This window comes from Myxocyprinus asiaticus, chromosome 43, assembly GCF_019703515.2.
Source record: "Myxocyprinus asiaticus isolate MX2 ecotype Aquarium Trade chromosome 43, UBuf_Myxa_2, whole genome shotgun sequence".
NCBI lineage: Eukaryota > Metazoa > Chordata > Actinopteri > Cypriniformes > Catostomidae > Myxocyprinus > Myxocyprinus asiaticus.
The window spans coordinates 8,923,338-8,949,038 of NC_059386.1; the positions used below are offsets into that span (position 1 = coordinate 8,923,338).

Below are 25,701 nucleotides of genomic sequence, written 5' to 3' on the forward strand. Positions count from 1 at the left end.
AACATCATACCTATGGTCAAGCATGGTGGTGGTAGTGTGATGGTGTGGGAATGCTTTGCTGCTTCAGGGCCAGGGTGACTTGCAATAGTTGAGGGAAACATGAATTCTGCTCTCTACCAGAAAATCCTAAAGTAGAATGTCCGGTCATCAGTCTGTGAGTTGAAGCTCAAGCGCAACTGGATTATGCAGCATGACAATGATCCAAAGCATAGGAGTAAGTCCACCTCTGAATGGCACAAAAGAAGCAAAATTAAAGTTTTGGAGTGGCCTAGTAAAAAAAAGTCCTAACTTGAATCCGATTGAAATGCTGTGGCAGGACCTTAAACGGGAAGTTCATGCTTGAAAACCCTCCAATGTGGCTGAAATAAAGCAGTTCTGCAAAGAAGACTGGGCCAAAATTCCACCACAGCATTGTGAAAGACTGATCTCCAGTTATCGGAAGTGTTTGGTTGCAGTTGTTGCTGCTAAAGGTGGCACAATCAGCTACTGAGTGTAAGGGGGCAGTTGGTTTTTCACATGGGTGATATAGGTGTTGGATAACTATTTTGCTTCAATAAAAAAATATATGTATTTGAAAACTGTATTTTGTATTTACTCAGGTTGCCTTTGTTCCCTATCTGTCACTCACTCAACGTTGTGTCGATGTAGTGACACTAGGGGTCACCCTTGGGAGCCCAAGACACCTCTGGTCTTTGATAAAAGCCAATGAAAATTGGCGAGTGGTATTTGCATGCCACTCCCCCGGACATACGGGTATAAAAGGAGCTGGTACGCAACCACTCATTCAGATTTTCTCTCAGAGATGCTCACTGAGCTGAATTCCCATGACTGTTCATTCACCTCTGCTGGATCTGACGGCATATTTCATCGGCTTCTCCCCCCTCTGCACTGGTGCACTGCAGAGAATGCCCCTGGGTGCTTCGGCAGAAATAAAAGAGTATATTTCTCTAAAAGAGTATATTTCTCTAAAAGAGCGGCACACACGGAACGTCTTTTTAAAGACGCATCTTTTTAAAGATGCCTTTCCTTTGTGTGTTATTCCTGGTTGCGCTCGTTATCTCTCGCCTTCTGATGGTCACGATCACTGTCTTTTGTGTCTGGGCACTGCTCATGCAGAGACAGCGTTCGTGGATGGATCATGTACTCATTGCGAGAACATGTCCATGGCAACGATGCGGTCGCGGCTTACCTTCGTAAGAAAGCAAGCCGCCCCAGAGGCTCCCCGCCTCAGTCCTTCTACCCACGGGTATGAGGCCAGTGCGGCTAGCACTGGGGGTGATTTGGGGACCCCAATGGGACCACCTCCGCCGGGTATCCCCCCACGGACCTCCCATTCCCCAGCACGCTCGTCTGCCCCGATTGGGCTTCCGGATGAGTCCGCCGGCTCGTCTCACGGCGAGTTCGACCTCTTATTCGGAGCCCGCGAAGGTGATGAGCTCTCAAGTGCAGCATCGGAGAGCGGGCTCGTCCAGTCGGACACAGAAGCCTCAGCTGGGCTTCTCCCTTCGGGTGCGGTCGCCCAGTCACAGGCTGACACGGAGATGATGACATGCTTTCCTGGGCAGCCGCGAGCGTCGGGCTAGAGTCGAACCCTGCGCTCTCCCCTGAACCCTCGCGGCTCGATGATTGGTTCCTGGGCTTGTGGAGCCGCTCAAAGCCACGCCCCGCCCCGTTCCTTTCTTCCCGGAAGTGCATGAAGAGCTGACAAGGTTGTGGGAGGCACTTTTTACTGCCCGGTCCCGATCTTTCAGCTTCCCCTCCCTCACTACCCTCGATGGTGGGGCGGCCAAGGGCTATTCGCAATCCCCCCGGTGGATAAAGGCGCCGAAAGCTCCCGTCCAAGGCCTGTAGGTTTACGTCGTCTCTGACGGCCAAGGCCTATGTTGCCGCTGGACAAGCCGCCTCCGCCCTGCATGCCATGGCTCTCCTGCAAGTCTGCCAAGGTGCTAAAGGAACTGCATGAGGGTAGTTCCACCCCGGGATTGATGCAGGAGCTGTGCTCGGCGACCGACCTCGCTCTCCGGGCGACGAAAGTCACGGCGCGGTCTCTCTGGCGAGCGATGTCCACCTTGGTGGTCCAGGAGCGCCACCTTTGGTTCAACCTGGTCGAGATGGGAGACGCCAACAAGGCACGATTCCTTGCTGCCCCCATTTCCCAAGTTGGTCAGTCCGGCGACACTGAGGACTTTGCCCAGCAGTTCTCAGTGGTGAAGCAGCAGACGGAGGTTAACCGGCACATCCTGCCCAGGTGCGGCTCAAGATCCCGCACCCCGTCTGCTCGTCGTCAAGGGTGTCCCCCTGCGGTGACTGCACCGGCTCTGCCGCAGCCCGCCCCTGCGGCCCGACCCCAGCGTGCAGCCCACCGCAGGAAGCAGATGCCACCCATCTCGCTGCCGCCAAGAACCCGCGAAAGGCTTCCAAGCGCCCCTGAGACGGGCGACCCAGGGACGATGAAACCTGCTGCTCCACTCAATCCCTCGGTCAAGGGCCGGGAGGAGAATCTTTTGTTACCTTTGCATTTAATTGCGATGCATGCCCAAGTGGCTGCAGTACCCAATAGTTCAGCAAGAGCGGTTTCCTTGTTTCCTGGGTCACATATCCGGTGTGCACGGCCGTCATCACGACCACCGTCCACCACTCTATTTGGCAGGTTTGGCGCTCCACTGGGAAAAGAGCAAGCTCCTCCCAGTTCAGAGCATCTCTTTTCTCGGTTTGGAGTTGGACTCAGTCTCGTTGACGGCGCGCCTCACAAACGAGTGCGCACAGTCGATGCTGACCTGTTTTAAGGCGTTCAAACAGAAAACAGCGGTTCCACTGAAATTTTTTCAGAGGCTCCTGGGGCATATGGCATCCTCAGCGGTGGCCACTCTGCTCAGGTTAATGCATATGAGACCGCTTCAGCACTGGCTTCAGACTCGAGTCCCGAGATGGGCATGGCACCGTGGGACACATCGCGTGGCCATCACGCCGATCTGTCACCGTCTCTTCAGCCCTTGGACCGACCTCACGTTTCTACGGGCAGGCGTTCCCCTAGAGCAGGTCTCCAGGCGCGTTGTGGTCAGGACAGATGCCTCCAAAACGGGCTGGGGGCGCCATTTGCAACGGGCACGCAGCCGCCAGCTTATGGATGGGCCCGTGGCTGCGTTGGCACATCAACTGCCTCGAGTTGCTGGCAATTCTGCTCGCCCTGCGGAGGGTGGCTCTACCCTTCCACCTTGAAGGTGTATGTAACCGCTATAGCGGCACACCACAACACAGTGGACGGTAAGTCCTTAGGGAAGCATGACCTGATCATCAGGTTCCTGAGAGGCGCCAGGAGGCTGAATCCCTCCAGACCGCACCTCGTTCCCTCATGGGACCTCTCTGTGGTTTTTCAGGGTCTACAGAGAGCCCCCTTTGAGCCTTTGCAGTCAGCTGAGCTTAAGGCACTCTCCTTGAAGACTGCCCTCCTGACTGCGCTCACTTCCATCAAGAGGGTAGGAGACCTGCAAGCGTTCTCTGTCAGCGAAACATGCCTGGAGTTCAGTCCGGGCTACTCTCACGTGATCTTGAGACCCTGACCGGGCTATGTGCCCAAGGTTCCCACGACCTCTTTTAGGGACCAGGTGGTGAACCTGCGAGCGCTGCCCCAGGAGGAGGCAGACCCAGCCCTGTCGTTGCTGTGTCCGGTGCGCGCTTTACGCATCTATTTGGATCGCACGCAGAGCTTTAGGATCTCTGAGCAGCTCTTTGTCTGCTTTGGTGCACAGCGGAAAGGAATAAATACTTATTCACAGCACTGTATATAACCCTGAAAAAAAAGTAATATATATATATATATAGGTGTGCTCGAGGAATTTGCAAACTTTACGTCACAATCCAAGACATTTGCATAATTTGCAAAACAAATTAAGACACGATGCCATGAACCTCACAAACTTTGGAAAATCTAGCAACTATTTTTTCTCATAAGCACTTATTTTGCCTATTTACAGCCTGCTCCCTTCGAAACTAACTTAAAACACCCAACAGATCAATAATAGGCTATGAAACTGTCAATTGTATACAATGTACGTTGGACTACTGAAGGGACAAAAATAGTGTTTATAAGTCAAGTTTTAAAGTACATAGATCAGAAACTTCAGATCTTTGAGTTTATCTGAGGCTGAGACAAAAGTTAGTGGGACTTTTTAGATTTATTTTCAGTAACATTTAAAGATTTGCTATATAAATGACTCTGGTCTCTAGATTTGACTCATGTCTCTCCTTTAATACAGTAAATCTAACAGATTTTTGTCCCTGCCAGATTTTTTTTTTAAACCTGATCGTTTAGGAGTAATAGCACACCTCTTCTCAACAAATCATGAATACTTAAGGTTAAGGGTTTGTTCAAATCCCTAACCCTAAGTATGAGCAATTATAACTGTATAATGATGCTTGCCTTCGAATACACCATTAAATGTCATCTACAAATTACAAAATATATATGCCTATTTTTCCCTACTAGATGTCCCTCGTTCCACTCAGTGTTAATCTCGTCAATGAAATTACTGACGAAAAAGTTAAATCATTTTTATTAAAACATACAGTTGACAAAGCGCTAAAATGCAATTTTATATGGTGTTCCCATTTGAATGGTTTCATAAATATCGGGATAAAGTCTAAAACCTTCCACATTCTTCCCAGTCGCTAGATCTAAACATCACTGAACCTTTATGGGAAGTTCTGGAAATAGATCTAGAAACAGATGTCCACCCCCTTCATCCCTAAAGACCCCCAGGCTCAAGGTTTTTTTTTTTTTTTTTTTTTTTGTTTTTTTTTTTCATGAAAAATGTGGTAAAATCCAACTCCACACAGTTTAGGACTTGTATGACAGCATTCCAAGAAGTATTCAAGCTGTGATCATGGCAAAAGTTGGCCCGACTCCTTATTAGGTCTTTGATATTAATATATTTTTAGGTCTCTAATTTTTCGTCCACCCCCTGGGTGTGTGTTTATCTCTCTGTAACAGTTTTTCCAAACCAAATGCAAACTTTTGGTCCATTGGTGTGGTTAAAATTCTCCAAAGGGCATGTATTAAACAGATGGTTAGCAGGATAGTCAGAATCCACTAACGCTACACGCTGTATTAAATGTGAGCCAAGGGAATGCGAGGCTTCTCCACATTACCATTTTCCATGCTGATGTATTCCACAGTTATGAGCTTAAGAGAGAAATTACAGGGTTCTCTTTTTGGCTTGCGTTCATTCTCTGTCGGATATATCTCTCAATGAAACAAAAGAACTCTGTAATCTTGAGTACTTTAATTCTTTTCTGGTGCAGGAAGCAAAGCCACATATTTTGTACTAAGCAGAGCGCCATCCCTTTATTGTATTTTTTTTCTGGCTTCATTCAAGCGCTCCCTGTTGTTTTTTGTTTGTTTTTGTTTTTTTTTCAGTGTCAGTTTATTTTCTTAAGTTTGTTATTTTTTGGGGAAAATCATTATGATTTCCAAAATTTGGAGGAATTGGCAGACAAAGAAACAAACCCCAAGTAGGGGCTTTTGTTGAAAGATATGTGGGCCAAGTCCAGGGTTATTTATATTTTTTAATTTAATTTTTATTTGTATTTTATTTTCAATTTGTCCTCTCATTTTTAGTTTCGTTTAGTTTTCGTTTTGTTATGTTAGTTTACTTTCTGTTTTCATTAGTTTTCATTGCATACAATGAATGAGAATGGTGACTGGGACTAAGATTCTGCCAAACATCTCCATTTGTGTTCCAGGGAAGAGAGAAAGTCATACGGGTTTAGAACAACATGAGGATGAGTAAATTATGACAATTTTAATTTTGGAGTAAACGGTCCCTTTAAATTTCTCAGGGTCATCTAGTGTTGTCATTATTTAGTGGCATTTTTACTTTTAATGAAGGCAGGTTATAAATGTTTCACATTTGATAAAATATTAAGTATCAAAAACTAAAACGTAAAATTAATTTGTTGTCTTCCGCATATCACTGCGCCGTTTTGTGGCGCGTTCTGCAAAACGCAGCGGCCCCATTTCGCGGCCGGCCCACCGGGAAAAGTCCCAGTTCTCCCAATGGCCAGTCTGCCACTGCAGGTGCTGATAAAACAGTGATTTTTACAGTGACCTACAGTACTACAAGTCCCAGCTTATCACAATGTTAGTTTTTATTTCAGTTAAGGAAAATGTTTTCATTTAATTTTCGTTTTCTTCAACGATAATAACAATAACAATAATCACAATCGTTGACGAAGCTCATCTTAGGTGCTAATAGAACAATAATCTTTCATTTCAACAACATCATGTAACCTACTACAAGTTTCAGCTTTTCCAATTATAGATTTTACTTTTATTTCAGGTAACGAAAATGTTTTCATTTAGTTTTCATTAACGATAATAACATTCATGGACGAAGCTCATCTCAGGTGCTGATAAAACAATGATCTTTAATTTCGACAATACCATGTGACCTACTACAAGGGAATGTTAACTTGGCACCCTCAAAGAGAAGTGAAAATAATCTCAGTTGATTGCTATCATCCATGTTTCTCATAGCTTCCAAAAGTTCCTCACAATCAGGGCAAATGTTATAAAAACGTAAACACAATATTTTCTTTACAAGTTCAAATAAGACACCAGCGCACTCAGGTACGTATTTTTCTCTGTATATCAGAGATTTCTTCTGTTGCCTGCAGATCACATCATGTCCTTTGGCTAGTCTCCTCTGGATCAGTTGTAAAAAATAACTGCTTGACCTCTGGCATCATGTCTCCTCTGAGTTCTTTAAGCAGCAGTCCTGCTGTCCAAGTCCTAACCGCCTTCTTAATCGTCCAATGTTATTTAAATCTGCCCTCAGACTTTACATACACACCAAGTTCTAAACTTACAGGTAGAGCATCAAGTACGTTGCAAATATTTGATCGCACTTGATGTGTACTGACTAGATTACACTGTGTCCTAACCAGTTTCCAGCAACAAGTAATTCTTCTGTCCACACTTGCTGTATAAAGTAACAGAATCTCAGGATTTATTGTTAACATGAAAAAGATATATTGCTTGTCAATTTATCACAATGTGGTTGGTTACGACATAGTGTTAGTTAATTTTTTGTTCTTCATATTTGTTTGTTTTTCCATGTTTTATGATTAAAATGTAATGTTTATTATTTCTGTGCCACTAGTGGCACACCTTTTTGGGATATCAACCTACAAATGGCTTCTACTGTAGTTGTCTGCACAGTAAACTTGGACAGGAGAAAGTCTTAACATTGAAAAAAAAAAACAGCTTTATGGTTCACATACAGTGCATAAAGCTTAATTTCTTTACCAGAAACTGCAAAAAAATACAAGCCACCAAATGTCGCCGTAAGTATGACATTCCCAGAGCTTGACAGTGTGCTGCAGCCGTCTTACCCCATACTTGCACTGCCGGGAGGAGGCACCATACTGGAAACGACACTGCTCATCTGCATCGTACACCTGCCCTGGAGCCACCGTGGGGTACAGGAAGTCTCGTTTCAGAGGCTCATTGTCCAGACATGTTCCCCGACCTGAGCTGTCAAAAAAACAAACCTTCAATGGGATTGGCTTCGCAACTGTGCTTTCAATGCTGTCCATTTGTTCATAGTTTCACAGGAGTAAAACCGCAAACACAATGCTCACATGAAAGAAAAGAGAAGGCACAATTTGTTTTCCTCAGTGTTAAAGGAATAGTTCACCCAAAAATGAAAATTATGTCATTATTTATTCATGCTCATGTCATTCCAAATCATCCGCTGTATGACTTTCTTTCTTCCGCTGAACTTAAAAGGAGAAATTATGATGACTGTACTGGTCTCTATATTTCATGCATTTACATTGAATGGAAACAGGAGCTTTCACAGGGATGCTGCAGAGATTTTAAAATCTAATTGAAGACAAATAAAATTAATATGGTATGTCCATACCAGATCATATTAAAATTGTTTTATGTGCCAATATATCAACACATACCAATTAGAGGTCAACCGATATTGGATTTTGCTGATACAATAATGTGTTGGAAGAAAGGCGAAAACTGATAAATCAGCTGATAGTTTTTAAAATGTATATATTGAACGTGTTAAAAATGTTCTTAGCTTTTTCTTACTTTGATGGGTATAGGCACAGAGGCAAAAAGAAACCAAATTTTCAATAATAACCAGAAAAGGAAAAAAATTAAGAATTGATGCATACCCCTGGTGTTGCGAGTTCGAATCCAGGGTGTGCTGAGTGACTCTAGTCAGGTCTCCTAAGCAACCAAATTGGCCCGGTTGCTAGGGAGGGTAGAGTCACATGGGGTAACATCCTCGTGGTCATGATTAGTGGTTCTCGCTCTTAATGGGGCGCGTGGTAAGTTGTGTGTGGACCGCGGAGAGTAGCATGAGCCTCCACATGCTGTGAGTCTCCGCGGTGTCATGCACAACGAGCCACGTGATAAGATGCGCAGACAACTGAGACTTGTCCTCCGCTACCCAGATAACTGCGCCACCATGAGGACCTACTAAGTAGTGGGAATTGGGCATTCCAAATTGGGGAGAAAAGGGGCTAAAAAAAAAAGAAAAAAAGAATTGGTGCGTAACGCAGGACTTTTAACTATAAACAAGCCAAATATACACCGGGGACTCTTATTTTGAAATGTCTGTACTCCTGGTTGCTCACACAAACAGATAAGGGAAATAAAATATGCACTCTTACAATCATCTAGAACTTATTACTATATACACGCTGTAAAATAAACATTGTCATAAAACAAAAATAAGCAGTAATTAACGGATTTTGAACTGCTCTGAAACCGCTGGAAACACTGTATCATGAGCTCCCTGCGTGCTTGGAGAATGTGCAACTCGCTTCACTTTGAAGTGTGGAGTGCATACTGACTATAGATTTATTTAATTAAATCACATCCTTTTGCAGTTCTAGAATTACATTTGGTCATATCGTGATTCCTGTTTTTCTGTCCCTAAATTTAAGACCTCTTTAAATGATAATTAAGACTTTTGTTATACCATTTAAGATATTTAAGACTTTTTGTGGCTTTCAATTCTGACAACTGAATTGAATGCATTTTAAGACTTTTTAAGGACCAGCGAGGACCCTGTTTCAAGCTTCAAAAATGAAGCAAAAGCACCATAAATAATCATAAATGTTGAACATACATTATATTTGACGTCTTCTGAAGAAATATGTCATATACAGTATTTGTGTGAGGAAACATCCTAAAATATAAGTAATTTTTCACTGAAAATATTGACATTCGCCATTCTAGTTCATGCGAGTTTATGAGAGAAGTATCAATGACTGATTCGTGAACAGATTATTCATTTGAAACATCTTTTCAATGAATCAGTTGATACAGGTCACAAAACAAACAAAATTTATATTGCGTGGTTCATGACGTATCGCGGCAGATCTGAGGTGAAATGTCCACTGTGTGGCACTAAAAGAAAGTTACAGTTTCTCCCAAACAGGTTTTTATGGTCGAAATTAACCTACCCTAAACCTAAACTTCACCAATAGTGTCATAAAAAGCAAATGTGACATGAAAAACACAATGGCTGCAGCAACCACATAATTTTGTGGCGCTTCAATGACGTTTCCACCTCACGACTCGCATGCTTTTCAGGACTTGTACCCCAGTTCTTTGCATTGCATTAGCAAGTGCAGCGCTCTATCAGTTCAGCAACCACTCATTTGGTCATACTCAAACAAACTGATAAATGTAGTTGGTTATGTCATGCAAACGTTAAAATTAATTGCCTTACAAGTCATGCGCTAGTGAAAGTGTTTAGATGTCATAATATAGCGTTGTGTGAGGAACAGGGTGAAAAATAAGTGTTTATAAACTGATAATCTGCCATTTTACTCATGATTTGTGAAAAAGTGAATAAAACTCGTTGTTGTAGTGCCTCTAGTGTTCATTTTACCAGGAAACCACTGCGATAAGTACTGTATAACAAGCCATGTACAAATCATGTTGCAAAAGGCATAATAACGTTATTCTGAGACCAGGTTGGGTCCAAATTATCTGTTTGAGAATCAGACTGATCTGGGGTTTCACGTGAATAGATTATCACTGAATAATGACTTAAATTTTGGCCTGTTAATCGCACAAAGCTGCCGTTTGGCTTCAGAAGACCAGTACAATCTTCAAATCATCTTTTGTGCTCCACAGAGGAAAAAAGGTTATACAGGTTTGAAAGGACATGAGGGTGAGTAAATGATGACAGAATTGTCATTTTTGGGTGAACTATCCTTTTAATGGGAATTAGAAATCAGGAAACATGAAGGCCATAAAGCACTGAGATTTGGACATATATGGTACTGTGGTGCTCCTATGGAATCCTTTGAAGAGCCAATAAAATAACAAAAGGGACTGAACAAGTAAAAAAAAAAAAAACAGAAGGTACCAGAGGTCACACATCCAGTCAAGAGTTGTGTTTAGTCTGTTTAGTCATATATAAATATGAACGCTTCCAAGAAACCCTCTGAAAAAAAGGGCCACTACTTTGTCTGCCGTGAACAAAGTAGAAAAATAAAGCCAAAAAAGAGGCCAAGAAACAGGCAGTACATGTTTCGTTGGACTATGTTTATTCTGGGTTCTGGGTTGATCTTATTTTATTCTCAGCGTCTCTGTAACGGATGCTTTTCCCCTCTCCCGGTGAGCCAGCGCTGGCGAGCGCAAACGTCTAAGACACATGTCTGCCTCACGCTGTTGCTGTCCGCCAGAATAAAACAGCCAATTATTATCCTGCTTGCTTTTCCAGTGACATGAGAGGAGGAATACGCTTCTTCTCTCTCAGAGGGAATAGTGGACTCGCTAACAACATAAATGCTAACATTTCATACTGCTGGACCTTTTAAACAGTTCAAAATACTGATTCAGCAGTTCTTTTATGTAATCACATAATTACGTCATCATTGCATGCTAAATGTTCCAATAAAATCAGAACCAAAATATAATTTGTATGTACTAGAAACAATACTAAATTATCTCAGCTGAAAAACATTTTTGTATGTTTTAATAAAATGTTTTTACGATTAATAAATAAATAAATGAAAGGGTTAGTTCACCCAAAAATGAAAATTCTCTCATGATTTACTATCCCAGATGTGTATGACTTTCCTTCTTTAGCAGAACCAAAGTGAAGATTTTATAAGCACATTTCAGCTCTTTTATGTCCATACAATGGAAGTAAACAGGTGCCATCAGGCTGCTGGCTATTTGACGATCCAAAAGGCATATTTAGGCAGCATAAAAGTAATCCACAAGACTCCAGTCGATCAATTAATGTCTTCTGAAGCAAACCGATAGGTTGGTTTAAGAAACAAATCGATAATTAAAATGTTTTTAACTTTAAATCGTTGCTTCTGCCCAGCACTGTATTGCTGTTTGAAATGACCTAACGCTCGCGTGATGTTCGTTCCTCTGTTGTATACAAAGTGCGCACTTACAACATATTTATACACACACACATATATATATATATATAGTGTTGTCATTGCTTTAACATATTTAATCACAAATAATCGCATGATTTTTCAGTTATTTGCGATTATTCGCAGATTTTAAAAGTACTTAAATTTGACTCTATATACTGTATAATTCTTTTCCTGTCAAAATGCATTTAGTCCCTTGTTAAAAAAAGATGCAAAAAGGCACTACAACAACGAGTTTTATTCACTTTTTCACAAATCATGAGTAAAATGGAAGATTATCAGTTTATAAACACTTATTTTTCACCCTGTTCCTCACACAACGCTATATTATGACATCTAAACACTTTCACTAGCGCAAGACTTGTAAGGCAATTAATTTTAACGTTTACATGACATAACCAACTACATTTATCAGTTTGTTTGAGTATGACCAAATGAGTGGTTGCTGAACTGATAGAGCGCTGCACTTGCTAATGCAATGCAAAGAACTGGGGAACAAGTCCTGAAAAGCATGCGAGTCGTGAGGTGGAAATGTCATTGAAGCGCCACAAAATTATGTGGTTGCTGCAGCCATTGTGTTTTTCATGTCACATTTGCTTTTTATGACACTATTGGTGAAGTTTAGGTTTAGGGTAGGTTAATTTCGACCATAAAAACAAAATGCAACAAAACAATATGTAACAAAATGCTATGTCTCCGTGGCAACGCGCTCAACAAGCCACGTGATAAGATGCGCGGGTTGACTGTCTCAGACGTGGAGGCAACTGAGATTCGTCCTCCGCCACCCGGACTGAGTCGAATCACTATGCGACCACGAGGACTTAGAGCACATTGGGAATTGAGCATTCCAAATTGGGAGAAAAAGGGGAAAAATCCCCCCCCCCAAAAAAAACAATAATGTTTTATTAATATTTTCCAAACAAAGAATTCCACAGTATAATGACAGAAATGCACTAAAATAGCACCAATTCAAGTAACATTAAACGTTTCCCAAAGTATTTGTGGGAGGTTAATTAACTGAAAGATCTAGTCCCCATAGGTTGAGTATTCATTGCAATGTACAGTAAATGTCTTAAACTCTCATCCTCCACAGTATTAATCATGGCAGTACACTTTGCTACAGCAATCGTGAAGCCGCATTTACATGATTCGCACCGTTTTGAACTCCACATGAAAAGCGCTGCAATGAACGTCTTGTTTTGCTCTGAGTGCTGACACATAAATGATACTTTATCCGAATAGTCTGGTAAGACGGAAGAGCAACACGGTGCTGGGAAAATGCTAATGCTTCAATCCAGCAAGTCATGTGAATGCAGATTTTCACAGGTCCCATCTGGGTTTGTTTCGTACAAAAAAATACAGTTAAGAGGTTCTTTCTCCATCACTTGATCTTTGTCACGGAATCACTATTGTGTGTGTTTGTGGTGTGTGCGTCAGTGTAATTGACCCCGGACACATCGTAAAGGTTTAGACCTTTTCTAACCAGTGTTCAGAACTCACAGGGAGCTGAATAAAATGTAAGAATCTAATGTGAAAACCTGTAAATGTTTTAATCACATTAAAGAAAGATGTATGCGATAAATGTTTTAATCACATGCGTAAACATGTTAATTTCAACAGCTCTCATATACATATTAGGACTGTGAATCGATTAAAAAGTTTTGTGTGATTAATCGCAATTAATCATTGTACATGATACATTACAGCAAATAATAAAAACATTAATTCATAAATATATTTACTTTGTACCAAAGAACTTGCAAGAAATTGGTTTGTCATCATTTATTTTAATTATTTAAATATGTACATGTTAACATTTTTTTTTAATTAGACACATTTTAACAGACATAAATCTTTGATACAAGAATAAATATATACATGCCATAAAATCAGTGGACATGCTGTAATTAAAAGTTTGACAAAATCTGTCACCATTTTCCAGTGGCCTTTTTTAATAATAGGATGAAATGGGCAGATTAAATTCATATAAAATTTTATTGGCAAGAGAAACTTAAGTGTGCACTATACATACAGATATAAAACATACTGAATACTGAAGTTTAATTTACTGAAGTTTAAAATCTCAAAACTATTATTTTCACTGGCTGTCGTTCAGTCTCTACTGCGCACACGCTTGGTCTCTCTCACTTTTGACACTGGTTCAGATGAAAGTGAATGAGCAATTTTGGGCAATGCGAAGACATACGGCAGCTTTCCCGTATCTCTCCCATGCCTCCATGTTCACAGCTTATGGGTGAAGTCTTCATTCTCTGTACAGTAAATCTGCTCCCGTTTTTATTATGCCCGGAACATGCGTTGCGTGTAATGAATAAGCGTGCACTGTCTGCACAATCTGTGCTGTGCAGTCCAGTCCAGAGTGTACCTCCTGAAAATTTATATATAGCAATTTTTGCCACAGGAAGTGGGGAAAACATTAGTAAATTTCACTATGGAATTTCTTTTTTTTTTTGTTGTTTTTTTTTTTTTTTACATGTTAAACAAAAACTATTAATTGCACAAATTAACACGTTAAATTTCCAAGCCCTAATATAGATAAAGTGATAGTGACCAAGGTAGTCACAAGGAGAATCACACCATTTGAAACAGGAGTGTTGCTCTAAAGATGTTCTTTATTAGCAGAAGTGCAAATGTTCTGCTAAATAAAACCACGTTTGAGCAGAATAAAACCATGGTCATTTAAAAACAGTCTAAAAACTAGGACTGTTGAGGCATTAAAAAAGCACCCACTCCTCTCCCTAAACAATGGAGGCCAGAGTTTCCTTGTGCTCAAGAGCGCCATCAACCTTGTTTGACATGTGCTCCAAACACTTTCCGGCCACTAGTCTAGTGCCTCTAGTGATGGTCGGCTTATATATACACAATATTTCCCGCCTCTATTGATTGGAATGTATGTACCATTTTTTTTTTCTCATGAAATTAACGCTCCTCTCCCTATTCTTATACATAATTTCATTGAATAAAAAAATAAGAACAAGAGTTAATATGAGAGTTCAAAACGAATAACATAAATGAATACAATAAATGGGACTGATAAAACATTTGCACAATAAAACTGTGAAGATTTCCTAAAAAATCTAAGCTTCCACATTAGGTGCGCGCTTCCAAAATGGTTAGACTGCTCACTATAAACAGGAAGTTTAAAATCAGCAAATCCCAAATAAATAAATAATGTCTGAAAAAGGTAAATAAAACAATAAATAAGCCCATGGAAGGCATACAGTCCTGTGATGGGAGACTACTTCTCAGGCACATGATTTTCAATTGAAAACTGTGTTCAAAAACATATCTAAATATATAAAGAAAAAAAAATAGCAATTTATGGATCTGGTTTCTTTTGAGCATGCTACAGGAAGTATTTGCTGAAACAGCGATCTCTTGCTTCCCACCACAATATTGGACGTCTAATCTAATTAAAACTAAACTAAAAACATTGGAAAGGAAAGCAACACATGAGCTCTTGCCCGGGGGGGAACCAATGCTGTATTTGGTTTCACCCATTCAATTTTCTATTTTTCCCATGATGTTTGTTGGAATAATCCCCTCACCGGGGAGAAAGACAAGTTTGAAAATGTCCCCTCGTTTTCTAATACACAAACACAGATTGTTTATTCCTTTAGAGAAAGACAAAAATGGTCACTTTAAAAACAGACATGTTTATTTAACGTCAACAAAAGTTCCTTGGGTAAACTCATTACAGCGAGCAGATCTCCACGTAATAAAAGGGATTTAGAGAGTAATTATTTACAATATTTCAGCACAAAAACAAATAGTTGAATAGAAAATCACAAAGAAAATAGCAGTTTGTCTTTTAGAAACTCAGAGGGTCTCTTTCAATGGCCACATTATTCATTCAAAAACCTATGTGAATGTTTTCACCAAGAAATCCCGATTCATCAAAAAGTTTGCACTTGCATTTTTTCTTAAGTTAGGATCAAATATAGAAGCAACTGAAACCACATGTACAGTATGCAAAAATCACAGATGACTTCACTGTACGCAACGCATAATTTAATTTCATTTAAACCGACTGATCTCAGTTAAGGAGACTCTTTCGATGTACGGAGTCATGTGACAAAACAACATGGCGCCAATTACAACAGAGTTTGTCTTTGGGAGAAATGCCAACAAAACTACATCTGGTAAGAAACCTAATTTAGTTTTTCCATTGAAACCTGTTTGAGTCTCTAGTTTCATCCGATATGCTATTATAAAAATGTTAGCGATTTATCGCAAAATGCCACGCTGCTAAACACTTTTGTTGCACTAATGTGTACTTGAGTGCATTTTTCCCTAAGAAATCCTATATTTAATGTGCATTTTTACATTAAGAAAAAAAAAATCCTTTCAGAGGTTTATATGGAGATAGGATGAAAATACGGTGTTTTTCAAACTGTTCTGAGACCAGTGCAGACAGACAGCACACTGGAGGTTAAGTCATTCACTAAAAAGGGGGCAAGGAGCAACCTATAGCTTTCCTATGAAGCCAAGTCCAGTCAATCCAAACTATCAAAAGTTCAGTTTCAGGCTGCAGATGATGTTTGGATCACTCAACATCTTTGGCAGACATAGGACAATGGTAATCAACAGAAATTGAATAATACAAAACAGACCCTATAATACTGTAAATCTTCAGAGTAACAAAACCTATTTGTGCGGGGTGGCCAATGACAGCAAATAAGACATACTCAAAATTGCAGAAATTACTTTAAAAATTGCAGACATTACCACTTATTTTGCACAATAAAAAATAAAAAAATAAATTAAAAAAAACACATTTGAAAAGTTTGAAAAATGCTTGTTATGCTGAAAAGTTGTTGGTATAGATTTTGGGACTGACAGGAGAGAACTAAGCGGCCGATCAGACCGAACACATTCTTGCTAGAAAAAAGCTAGATGCAACGAATAGAACAGAATGCAGGTTTCTCATGTTTTTAAAAGTGAAACTTTACACGGCATCTAAAAAAATGAGTTCCTGTGTGAGATGCTATAAAACAGTTATACGTTGCTCTATGGTCAATGATGACCGTCAGAGACTGTATAGGATGAGACGGGTCACTTGTATACTTATGAATGGGAGAAATCATAGTGCTGAATATGGCAGCCTGAACAATTATGAGGGTTTTTGTGTGATCTGAGCTAAAGAAGCACAATTTATGATACCATTGTTGTCAGATTTAACTGCTGATTTTAAATATGTAATCATTGCTCATAATCTTTACCAACCATTTGATTTCAGTCTTTCCCCATTCAAATTGATTGGAGCTGTCCTTGTAACCATTAAGGATGCACCCATTAACTGGCCTCAGACATTTATCGGCCATAAATGACCAAATTAAAACCATCGGCAAAATGGTTTTAAGTATGAAAACGCCGATATGAAAAACCGATGGTTCATTTATAATTAATTATCATCACACTTTGTAAATTTTTAAAACATAATTCGTAAACAAAACAGTGATCTGATGTCAAAATAAGGTAAGTGTCACTGTCCTGTCACCTTGTCAGGTTGGGTTTCTGTCTGATGGGACCATGGCATCATCGTCCCATCTGTCTCGTGTTTCGTGTACATTCTTTGTGTGAGCATATAGGTCCGGTTGTTAGTGACCGCCATGCGCGAGTTAAGGGTGTGCGCTCACCGGTGATGTCACGGTTCTGTCACCTTGTCAGGTTGGGGGTTTTGGGTTTTGTCTGACGAGGACCTAATCGTCCCCTGTCTGTCTTGTGTTTTGTGTCCACAGCATGGTGTCTAGATCCTGACTTTCAATCTGGTTCAATTTTGGTCTGTGTCGGAATGCTCCATGATCTGTTTGTTTTGTTCCAAGCGTGTTGACGTTTTCACCCTCATGTGTTTCAGGTGCCGCTTGCACGTTGAATCAGCATTTCCATGGGAACCCTTATTATAAATAAATCCTTTGATCTGTTCCTCTGCTCTTGTCTTGGTCTGTTTGTCTCGCTATCGCTCGTTACAGAACAATCCAGCCAAGCATGGACCCAGCGGAGGAATCCACTCTTCGCTCCGCCCTCTCTCAGCAGGGAGATTTGCTGGGACGTCAGCAGGATCAAATCTCTGGCTCTGGAGATGATGGCTTCGCAGCTCACTGGGCTCACCTCTGTCGTGCAGCAGCTCCGCCTATCTCCTGATGCTGGCCCCTCTCAGGAAGCATCTTCACCGGCTCCAGTGGTTCCCCATGTTTCTGGATGCTCAGAAGCCTGTATTGCCCTTCCAGCCCCGAATTCAGGTGAGGCTGGTTCCTGTGGTGCATTCCTTTCACAATGTTCCTTATTCTTCACATCACAGCCCTCTGCTTTCCTGTTGGAGAGAATGAAGGTAGCTTACGTCATCCTGCTCCTCACTGGAAGGGCCACTGATTGGGGAACCGCCATGTGGGACAATGGACGTGCTTGTTGCGCATCGTTCTTAGCATTCACCACGGAGCTCTGCTGAGTATTCGATCCAGCCCTGCTGCAGTGTGGTGAACCTATCACCGCCCGGAGGAGGCAGAGGGGGAGCCAGGAGCATGCTCCTCAGTCGCTGACAGCATCCATGGCCACGTAGGCTGTTCCTCTGCCACTGCCAATGTCTACAGCCATGGAGGCCGTTCCCCTGCTGCTGTCAGTGCCAACGGTCACTGAGGCCGATCCCTTGCCGTTGCCTGCGGCCACAGTCACTGAGGCCATTCCCCTGCCCCTGCCAGTGCCCACGGCCACTAAAGTTGTTCCCTTGTCACTGCCTGTGCTCACAGCCTCGGAAGCTGTTGATCTACCCCTGCCAGTGCCCACGACCACGGAGGTTGTTCCACAGCTTCTGCCTGTGCTCACAACCACGGAGGCCATGGTCCATGGTCCATGTCGGTCTTCACAGCCACGGAGGCTGGTCCCCTGTCACTGCCAGTGCTCACAGCCACAGATGCTGTTCCCCAGTCACTGCCTGTCCTCACAGCCATGGAGGCTGTTCCCCAGTCCTTGTCGGTCTTCACAGCCACGGAGACTGTTCCCCTGTCACTGCCAGTGCTCACAGCCATGGAGGCTGTTCCCCAGTCTCTGTCGGTGCTCACAGCCATGGAGGCCATTCCCCAGCCTCTGCTGGTACCCAAGGAGGCTGCTCCCCAGTTGCAGCTGCCAGTGCTCACTGCCACGGAGGCCATTCCCCAACCATGACTAGCACCCACGCCTGAGCCATCCACGGCTTCGCCCCCTGAGCCACTCCCCCCTGAACCCTGTCCAGGGCTGCTGCCCAGCTCACTGTCCCCTCTGCCCTGAGGTCGCCTCCAAGGCCGCCAGACCCTGCCTCTGCCCTGAGGCCTCCTTCCAGGTCTCCGGACCACACTCCTTTCCTTAAACTCCCTCCCTGGTTTCCCTCCCTTCCCTCCCTTTCTGTTGTGTTATCTGTTCTTTGTTAGTTCTCGTTTAGTTTGTCTTATTTTTTTTTTTATGTTCCCTTTGGGGGGGGGTTCTGTCTGACTGGACCGAGGCATCATCATCCCCTGTCTGTCTCATGTTTCATGTATGTTTTTCGTGTGAGCATACAGGTCCAGTTGTTAGTGAAGTTACTGCCGTGCACTCTCCGGTGATGTCACGGTCCTGTCAACTTGTCAGGTTGGGTTTTGTCTGACGAGGACCATGGCATCATCGTCCCCTGTCTGTCTTGTGTTTCATGTCCGGGGCATGGTGTCTGGATCCTGACTTCCTGTCTGATTCGTTTTGGTCTATATCGGGATCCGGACACTCGTGCTCCATGATCTGTTTTGTTCCAAGCGTGTTGACGTTTTCGCCCTCATGTGTTTCAGGTGCCGCTGGCATGAGGAATCAGCGTTTCCATGGGAACCCATGGAACCCATGAATCTATTGAAGTTAAAATATTGTAAATAAATCCTTTGAACTGTTCCTCTGTTCTTGGGTCTGTTTGTCTCACTATCGCTCATTACAGTAAGAATAGAATTGGCTTGAACATTGGGGGAGTTGCAGCATGAAGCATTTTCCCATGTTCCCATTGATCATGGTAAAAATGGTGGGGGGGGGTTGTACTTGCTTGTTTAACCCCCCCCCCCCAGGTCAACACCCCTGTCTCTAGTATCCATAGAATATAGCATCCCACAGGCTGCCCGGAGGTGTAACGAAAATGGCCACCTGACTTGCCTTCAAGAGACTTTGTGCATCTAGCATCTAGTGCATGTTTACATAGAAAAACAATTATAAAAAATAAATTTGGTGTATAACCTTCCGCTAATATCAAAACGGCCTAGTACCAGCTACTAATTAACCTGTCTGATAAATCGGCAACTAATAAAGACTCCTGCAAATAGTAGGCTAAACCGTTTATTAACCAATTTTCCATAACCTCTCTCTTTAACGGAAGCTTCTATGTGCACAAGCAAGTACACTGAAATGAGGTCGACTCAGCAGCCCAAACTGGTTACTGGCGAGGAAAGATCCAGCCACACATCCACAATCTGCTAGATGGGGGATGTTGTGGTAATAACAGTGTAGCATTTTCATTGCAGAGCTGTTTTACTGCCAAAGATTACATCAACCTGAGATTTCAGAGAAGGGCCATTATTGATGAATTGCTCTGTGCTAAGCAAATCCAAAAAAGGATTGCTAGTATTCAACCTCAATCTGAAATGGTCTCAGATGATACGGTGTGATTATACAACAGGGAGTGCATCCCAAAGCAATTTCTTTGTGTTTGTGTGTGAAGTTGGCACACGATGATAAAGCTTGTGACGCCAGCGATGACTCTGATGTTAATCTTCTTCCCTGAGGTCATTCACAGGGAAAACTTTTTGACAGCCATGGCAACCACTATTCTTTACTTTCATCTATCGTCAGACTAACAATTCACACACTAGCCTATGGCTGCCTTGTACATTACCACGTCCATGGTTCCATCTAGTCTTGAACTGACTCTTTAAAATCAAGTACATTAACAGATTTGTACAAGAATGAGAACTTGCGTTTTTTTGCGCAAAAAATGCCAGTTCTCAGGAGCTTCTCTCATGCACTCATGAATGTACATGGTACGTCTTTCAGGTTGTTTCTCACCAAAAACTACTGTATCCTTTCAGAAGACTTGGAAAATGCTGCACGAGTTGCATTGGCTGTTTTTATGATACTTTTGGATGCTTTTTTAAGCTTTTAAGAGAGTCATTGGCTGCCAGGAAGTTAATGGCATCATTTTTAGTTAGATATCCCTCAACAATGGCGTCTACCCTGACCTGAAGTCCATAAAGTTTTCTTGGATTTTTCCATTTGGATTGTTAAACCTTTCAATAAATATAAAACTGTGATGCTTTAAATCTTTTTTTCACTTACTCCAGAAAGCTGGTGATGTAGTCCTTGCTGCAGGCTGACCAGGAGAAGGGGTTGGTGTTCGCCGTGATATGGGCTGCCATCAGCTTGGCTGTCTCGTGACCTTTGGTTCCGCAGGAGTTCCCGATGCCATCGTGGTTCATGCCGAAACTGTCAGAAAAATGGCAGATTATAAGCTTTGATGAATCACATCAATTTAAGGGAGATCGCCCACTCTTAGGTTGGAGAAATATTTGCACTTAATGAGGCCATTAAAGAGATAGTTCACCCAAAAATGAAAATTCAGTTATTGTTTACTCACCCCTGTGTTGTTATAACCCCATAAGACTTTCTTTCTTTTTCTTGACATAAAGGGAGAAATTGTGAATAATGTTGTGCTCAGTGATGGCAGTTTATGGTGAGCACTTCTTTAAGCTTCAAAAGGATGCAAAAGCATCATTCAGTAGTCTAATAAATTATTGTATGCGACTCATGCCTGGTTCTGAAGGGATACGATAAGGTTTGGTGAGAAACAAACCGAAATCTAATGTATTATTAAGTGAAACTCTTGACCGACCGTTGGTGTCCTGTGTGCGTTCATGAGAGTGCACGAGAGCAACAATTATGCTGCACCACGAGATGGGGTGTTCAGGCAATAATCTGCTTTGTTTCGCTTCAACCGGACCATAAGCGATATTAACAACAGTAAACACAACACAACTGCAAACAAACCAGAGAACAGAACTTATAAAACATGTCTGAAGTTTGAAGTCGACAAGAAGATGCATTTCTAAGCCCAGCCTTATTTGTTTGAACCGGAGTACTTGGAAATCAAGAGATGGAAGAGGCTGAAGGCGACCACACATACACACCCAGATGCTACAGTCAGACAGAGAGTACAGGAGACCGAAGTGTTTTGGAGGTTTTGCTTACTGAAAGTGAATTGAAGAACCAGAGAGAAAAGCGGATGGAGCGGAAATGTCTTCCACGTCTTGTCAATTCTGAAATGGTGTGTATTTGTGACAGACCTTTGCCTGTAAAACCTCAGCGAAAACAGTCGGTAAGTGTATTCTTGGCTAAAATCAAGTCGTTTTTTATCTGCAAGTGAGATTCTGGCTTCAATACAATGTTATAAGATGTTATCATAGCAGACGGGGCTGCACGGTGCAACGCCGCAAATAGAAACCAAGCAATCGACAGAATGTCCTGTCACTCTTCCCGGCTGCTTATGTCAAAAGCTCTGATTAACATAGAAAAGATACCTTTTATCACGTCAACTGCCATCTAGTTAGCACACGGTGTGACTGTCTTCAGCCTCCTCTATCTCTCTGTTTGATTTAACTCTATAATAAAATAAAATAAGGCTGGGCATAGCAGATTCATCTATTCTTCGACTACAAACTCTTCAGACATGTTTTGTAAGTTCTGTTCTCTGGTTTGTGTGCGGCTATGTTATGTTTCTGTTGTTAATATCACTGGTGGTCTGGTTGACAAGAAACAAAGAAGTTTTTTGCTTGAACGCCTCATCTCACGAGTGAGGCTGTGCAAACTGCTGCTTTTATGCACTCTCATGAAGGCGCACAGGACAGCAAAGGTTGGTCAAGAGTTTTACTTAATAATACATTAGATTTCGGTTTGTTTCTCACCAAACCTTTTCATATTCCTTCAGAACAAGGCATGAGTCACGTACATTTTTTAGACTTCTGAACTACTTTTTTTACTTTTGTGTCCTTTATGAAGCTTGAAGAGGTGGTCACCATAAACTGTCATTGTTTGACATCACTGAGCACAACATTGTTTCACAATTTCTCTCTTTATGTCAAGAAAAAAAAAAGAAAGTCATATAGGGTTATAGAAACACAGAGGTGAGTAAACAATGACTGAATTTTCATTTTTGGGTGAACTATCCCTTTAAGTTTCCTAAAGAGTGTGTCATGAAACTAGTTTCACGATCCTTTCTTGTCTTGCGGATCAGGGATACGAGAGCTGCAAGAGGTTTTTTTTATTAACAACTGTGATTTAAAGAAGCAAAAATATCACTTCATGTAATTAATTCAATTAAACAAATTAATTGAAAAAAGTATTTTTACTTACATTAAACATTCTCAATCTAATTGACATCAATGGCTGTTTGGTTGAATGATGGTTCTTTTCACCAATAAAATCACATACACAAAAATAGAGAGATATACTGTATGTGTATATATATATATATATATATATATATATATATATATATATATATATATATATATATATATATATGTATATTTTTAAAAAGACTAAAAATATTGCTAAATAATTTGTTTAGCTATATCGCCCAGCCCTACCCCACACACAAGCAACAAGCTGGGGCAGCTCAGAAGGACCAGGAGGAGCAGAGGAAGTCTCCTTCAGCTAGGCTGTAAAGAGAGGCTTTTTCTGGCTCAGTAACAGCTGTGTGAAGGGGACACATGGGTCAAAGGTCAGGAGTTGTCTGGAGCTCTAGAGGAACGAGAAAGTTCTAATCACCACCCTGATTCCTGCCTGTCAATCAATAATTATATGTTTGAACAGACCTCAATCAAAGAGTTATTTCTTAATGAACCTGCCCTGCTTTTCACCTTCTTTCATCTGCTCATTGGCGTACAAGACTGCTGAAGCATACAGTCGCATTCCTCACCGGCAACTCCACAAATACATCATTTGAGCAGTGTCGTTTTTGTTCCCTTACATATCTGTCTGTATATTGGATGAAAAAGTCAGATCACCTTACACCGGGACCTTGAAGATTTTCTTTGCCGGGGTCTACTGGAACGCAGAAATTGGGCTCTAATGTATATACCATACACCCCCCCCCCCCCCCCCCACACTTCACACAATTCCTCTTTGTTTTTGTAAGGCTCACGTTTATGACATTTCACTCTACTCTCAATATAAATCAGTGCAGTGCTTCTTTTTTCTTTACTTCCCTGCAAGAAGTCAGTTTACAACTGCTCCACAACAGCTGCAGACACAACACATACAGTAATAGAGGAAATTGCCATATCGCAGAACTTAGCCCAACAGCTACATAGGCCAATAGATTACTGTTATTTTTCTAAGCGTTCAGGATTGGGTTCATTTGTACAGAGTGTGATTTGCATAAAGAATTTAGTTCACACTCGTCCACATATACAAGCTCAATGAATATATATAATACATGATTGAAGGAATTAGTGACCATTATTAAACAAATCCAGACACAATGAGCCCATGAGATGTGCAAGCATTATTTGTAGAATAATGAGCAATTTTTCAACCACAATTATTTTAATATATAGCTCTGACCATCGCATTAAACCCATGAAATTAAAATTGAAGTTTGCTGGCTTTAAGTCCATATCTGTTAGCTTTGAGGGTGTTTATTTGTTAGTGTACTCCAAAAAAACTGACAGATATATGCAGATATGTGCATTTACAATTCACAGTTTTTCTCTTCTGGGAAAAACAGACAAAATTATTCATGACATATTCACCTTGCACTACACAAATGATCTGCCAATAAAATGCTCTATAGATTGATATTGTCCCTCCCCTAAAAGAACACCTTCAACCGACATGCGAGTATCAATTCATGGTTCATGGCTGTGGTGTTACTAAAGCCTATTGGCTATTTTAAAGAAAATGACAAGCCCTTTCATATGCACCGCCCAAATGTCTTCACATCATTCACTGTCATTAATACAAAATGCCAAAAAAGTTATTTATGACTATAAAGACTTAATATGCACAGTAAGTGAGCATTTATCCTAGCTTTGATTAAGCTGCAGAGAATTTAACTTTATAATTATTAATTGTCTATTGAATTTAGGTATAAGTTTACCTTTAAATCCAATCAAAACTTAATTAACAAATTATACATGCCCATGCCTATTATACAGTATATAGCCATGATAAACTCCATGCCACCATGATGTTCTGAATGGTTGCCAGGATTATTACTATGTGGTTATATTTAATTACTATCTGAGTGTTTTTTAGTATGTTGCTATGAGGTTGCTTGTGTGATATGCAGCCTGATCTCATGAACTTTACGTGAACATGGCAACATTTTGCAAACCAAAATTACATTCTTCATTTCACATTTGGCTGCAGTTTCCTAGTGAAATGCCCAACAGGGAGCGCCAAAAGCGTGTGAAATGATGACATAATCAGACAAGGTTTTTAAGGTGAATATTAGAGGCTTTAATGAGTAAAATGTACCTCCCTAACCTAAAACTTTAGCCTAAACCTTACCAGTAGTGTTCAAAAATAAAAATGTTAGGTGAGCAAACAGATATCCTTACCCTTAACCAACACCTAAACTTTACCAATAGTGTTTCAAAAGCAAATTCAACATGAAAAGCACATTTACTGAAGCAACCATGTCATTTCATGTTGCCTCTATAGCACTTTCACTTCACTTTCACTTCGAGCATCCTTGGCTGGCATTGAGGATCAGTCTTCTGAGTCCAAATTCAAACACTCTTCCAGGTGAGCTACCATAGAAGTTAATCATGATGGAATACGTGTGTAAATGGTGGGTCTGTAATACCAGCTTTAAAATGTATTGTTTTTCAAATGAGTTAGAGTAGAAGTGTTTCGATATCATAACATAGCAGTGTGAGTAACAGAGCAAAAAATGTGTGTTTATAAAGTCATAAACAGCCAAAGTACCTGTGATTTGTGTGGAAGTGAATAAAACGCACAGTTGTTGTAGTGCCTCTAGTGTTCATTTCACCAGGAAACTGCATTAAAATGTAGAAATGTATTTATAGTAACATTCATTCTATAAGACTAGTTTGATGATATGGGTGGTTGCTAGGGCATTGTGTTCTGGGTTATTGCTAATTGGTTGCTTATTGGCCCAAAAAGAGCCCACATCAAAACTCAGTAATATTCTGGTCCCTAGATATGGCTTTGGTACATCGTACATATTTAATTGTCTGCCAGGTG

The 25,701-nt window shown here is 41.2% G+C and overlaps 1 protein-coding gene across 1 annotated transcript in view; it reads right to left on the minus strand.

Moving 5' to 3' along the window:
* adamts6 (ADAM metallopeptidase with thrombospondin type 1 motif, 6) overlaps positions 1–25,701 on the minus strand; it is a 122,255-nt gene that overhangs the window by 61,642 nt on the left and 34,912 nt on the right. Inside the window, exons 9-10 of the mRNA XM_051686313.1 lie at positions 20,770–20,916; positions 7,393–7,534 (exon numbers count right to left, since the gene is read on the minus strand). Coding sequence (XP_051542273.1) covers positions 7,393–7,534; positions 20,770–20,916 — 289 coding nt within the window. The remainder of the gene's footprint in view (positions 1–7,392; positions 7,535–20,769; positions 20,917–25,701) is intronic.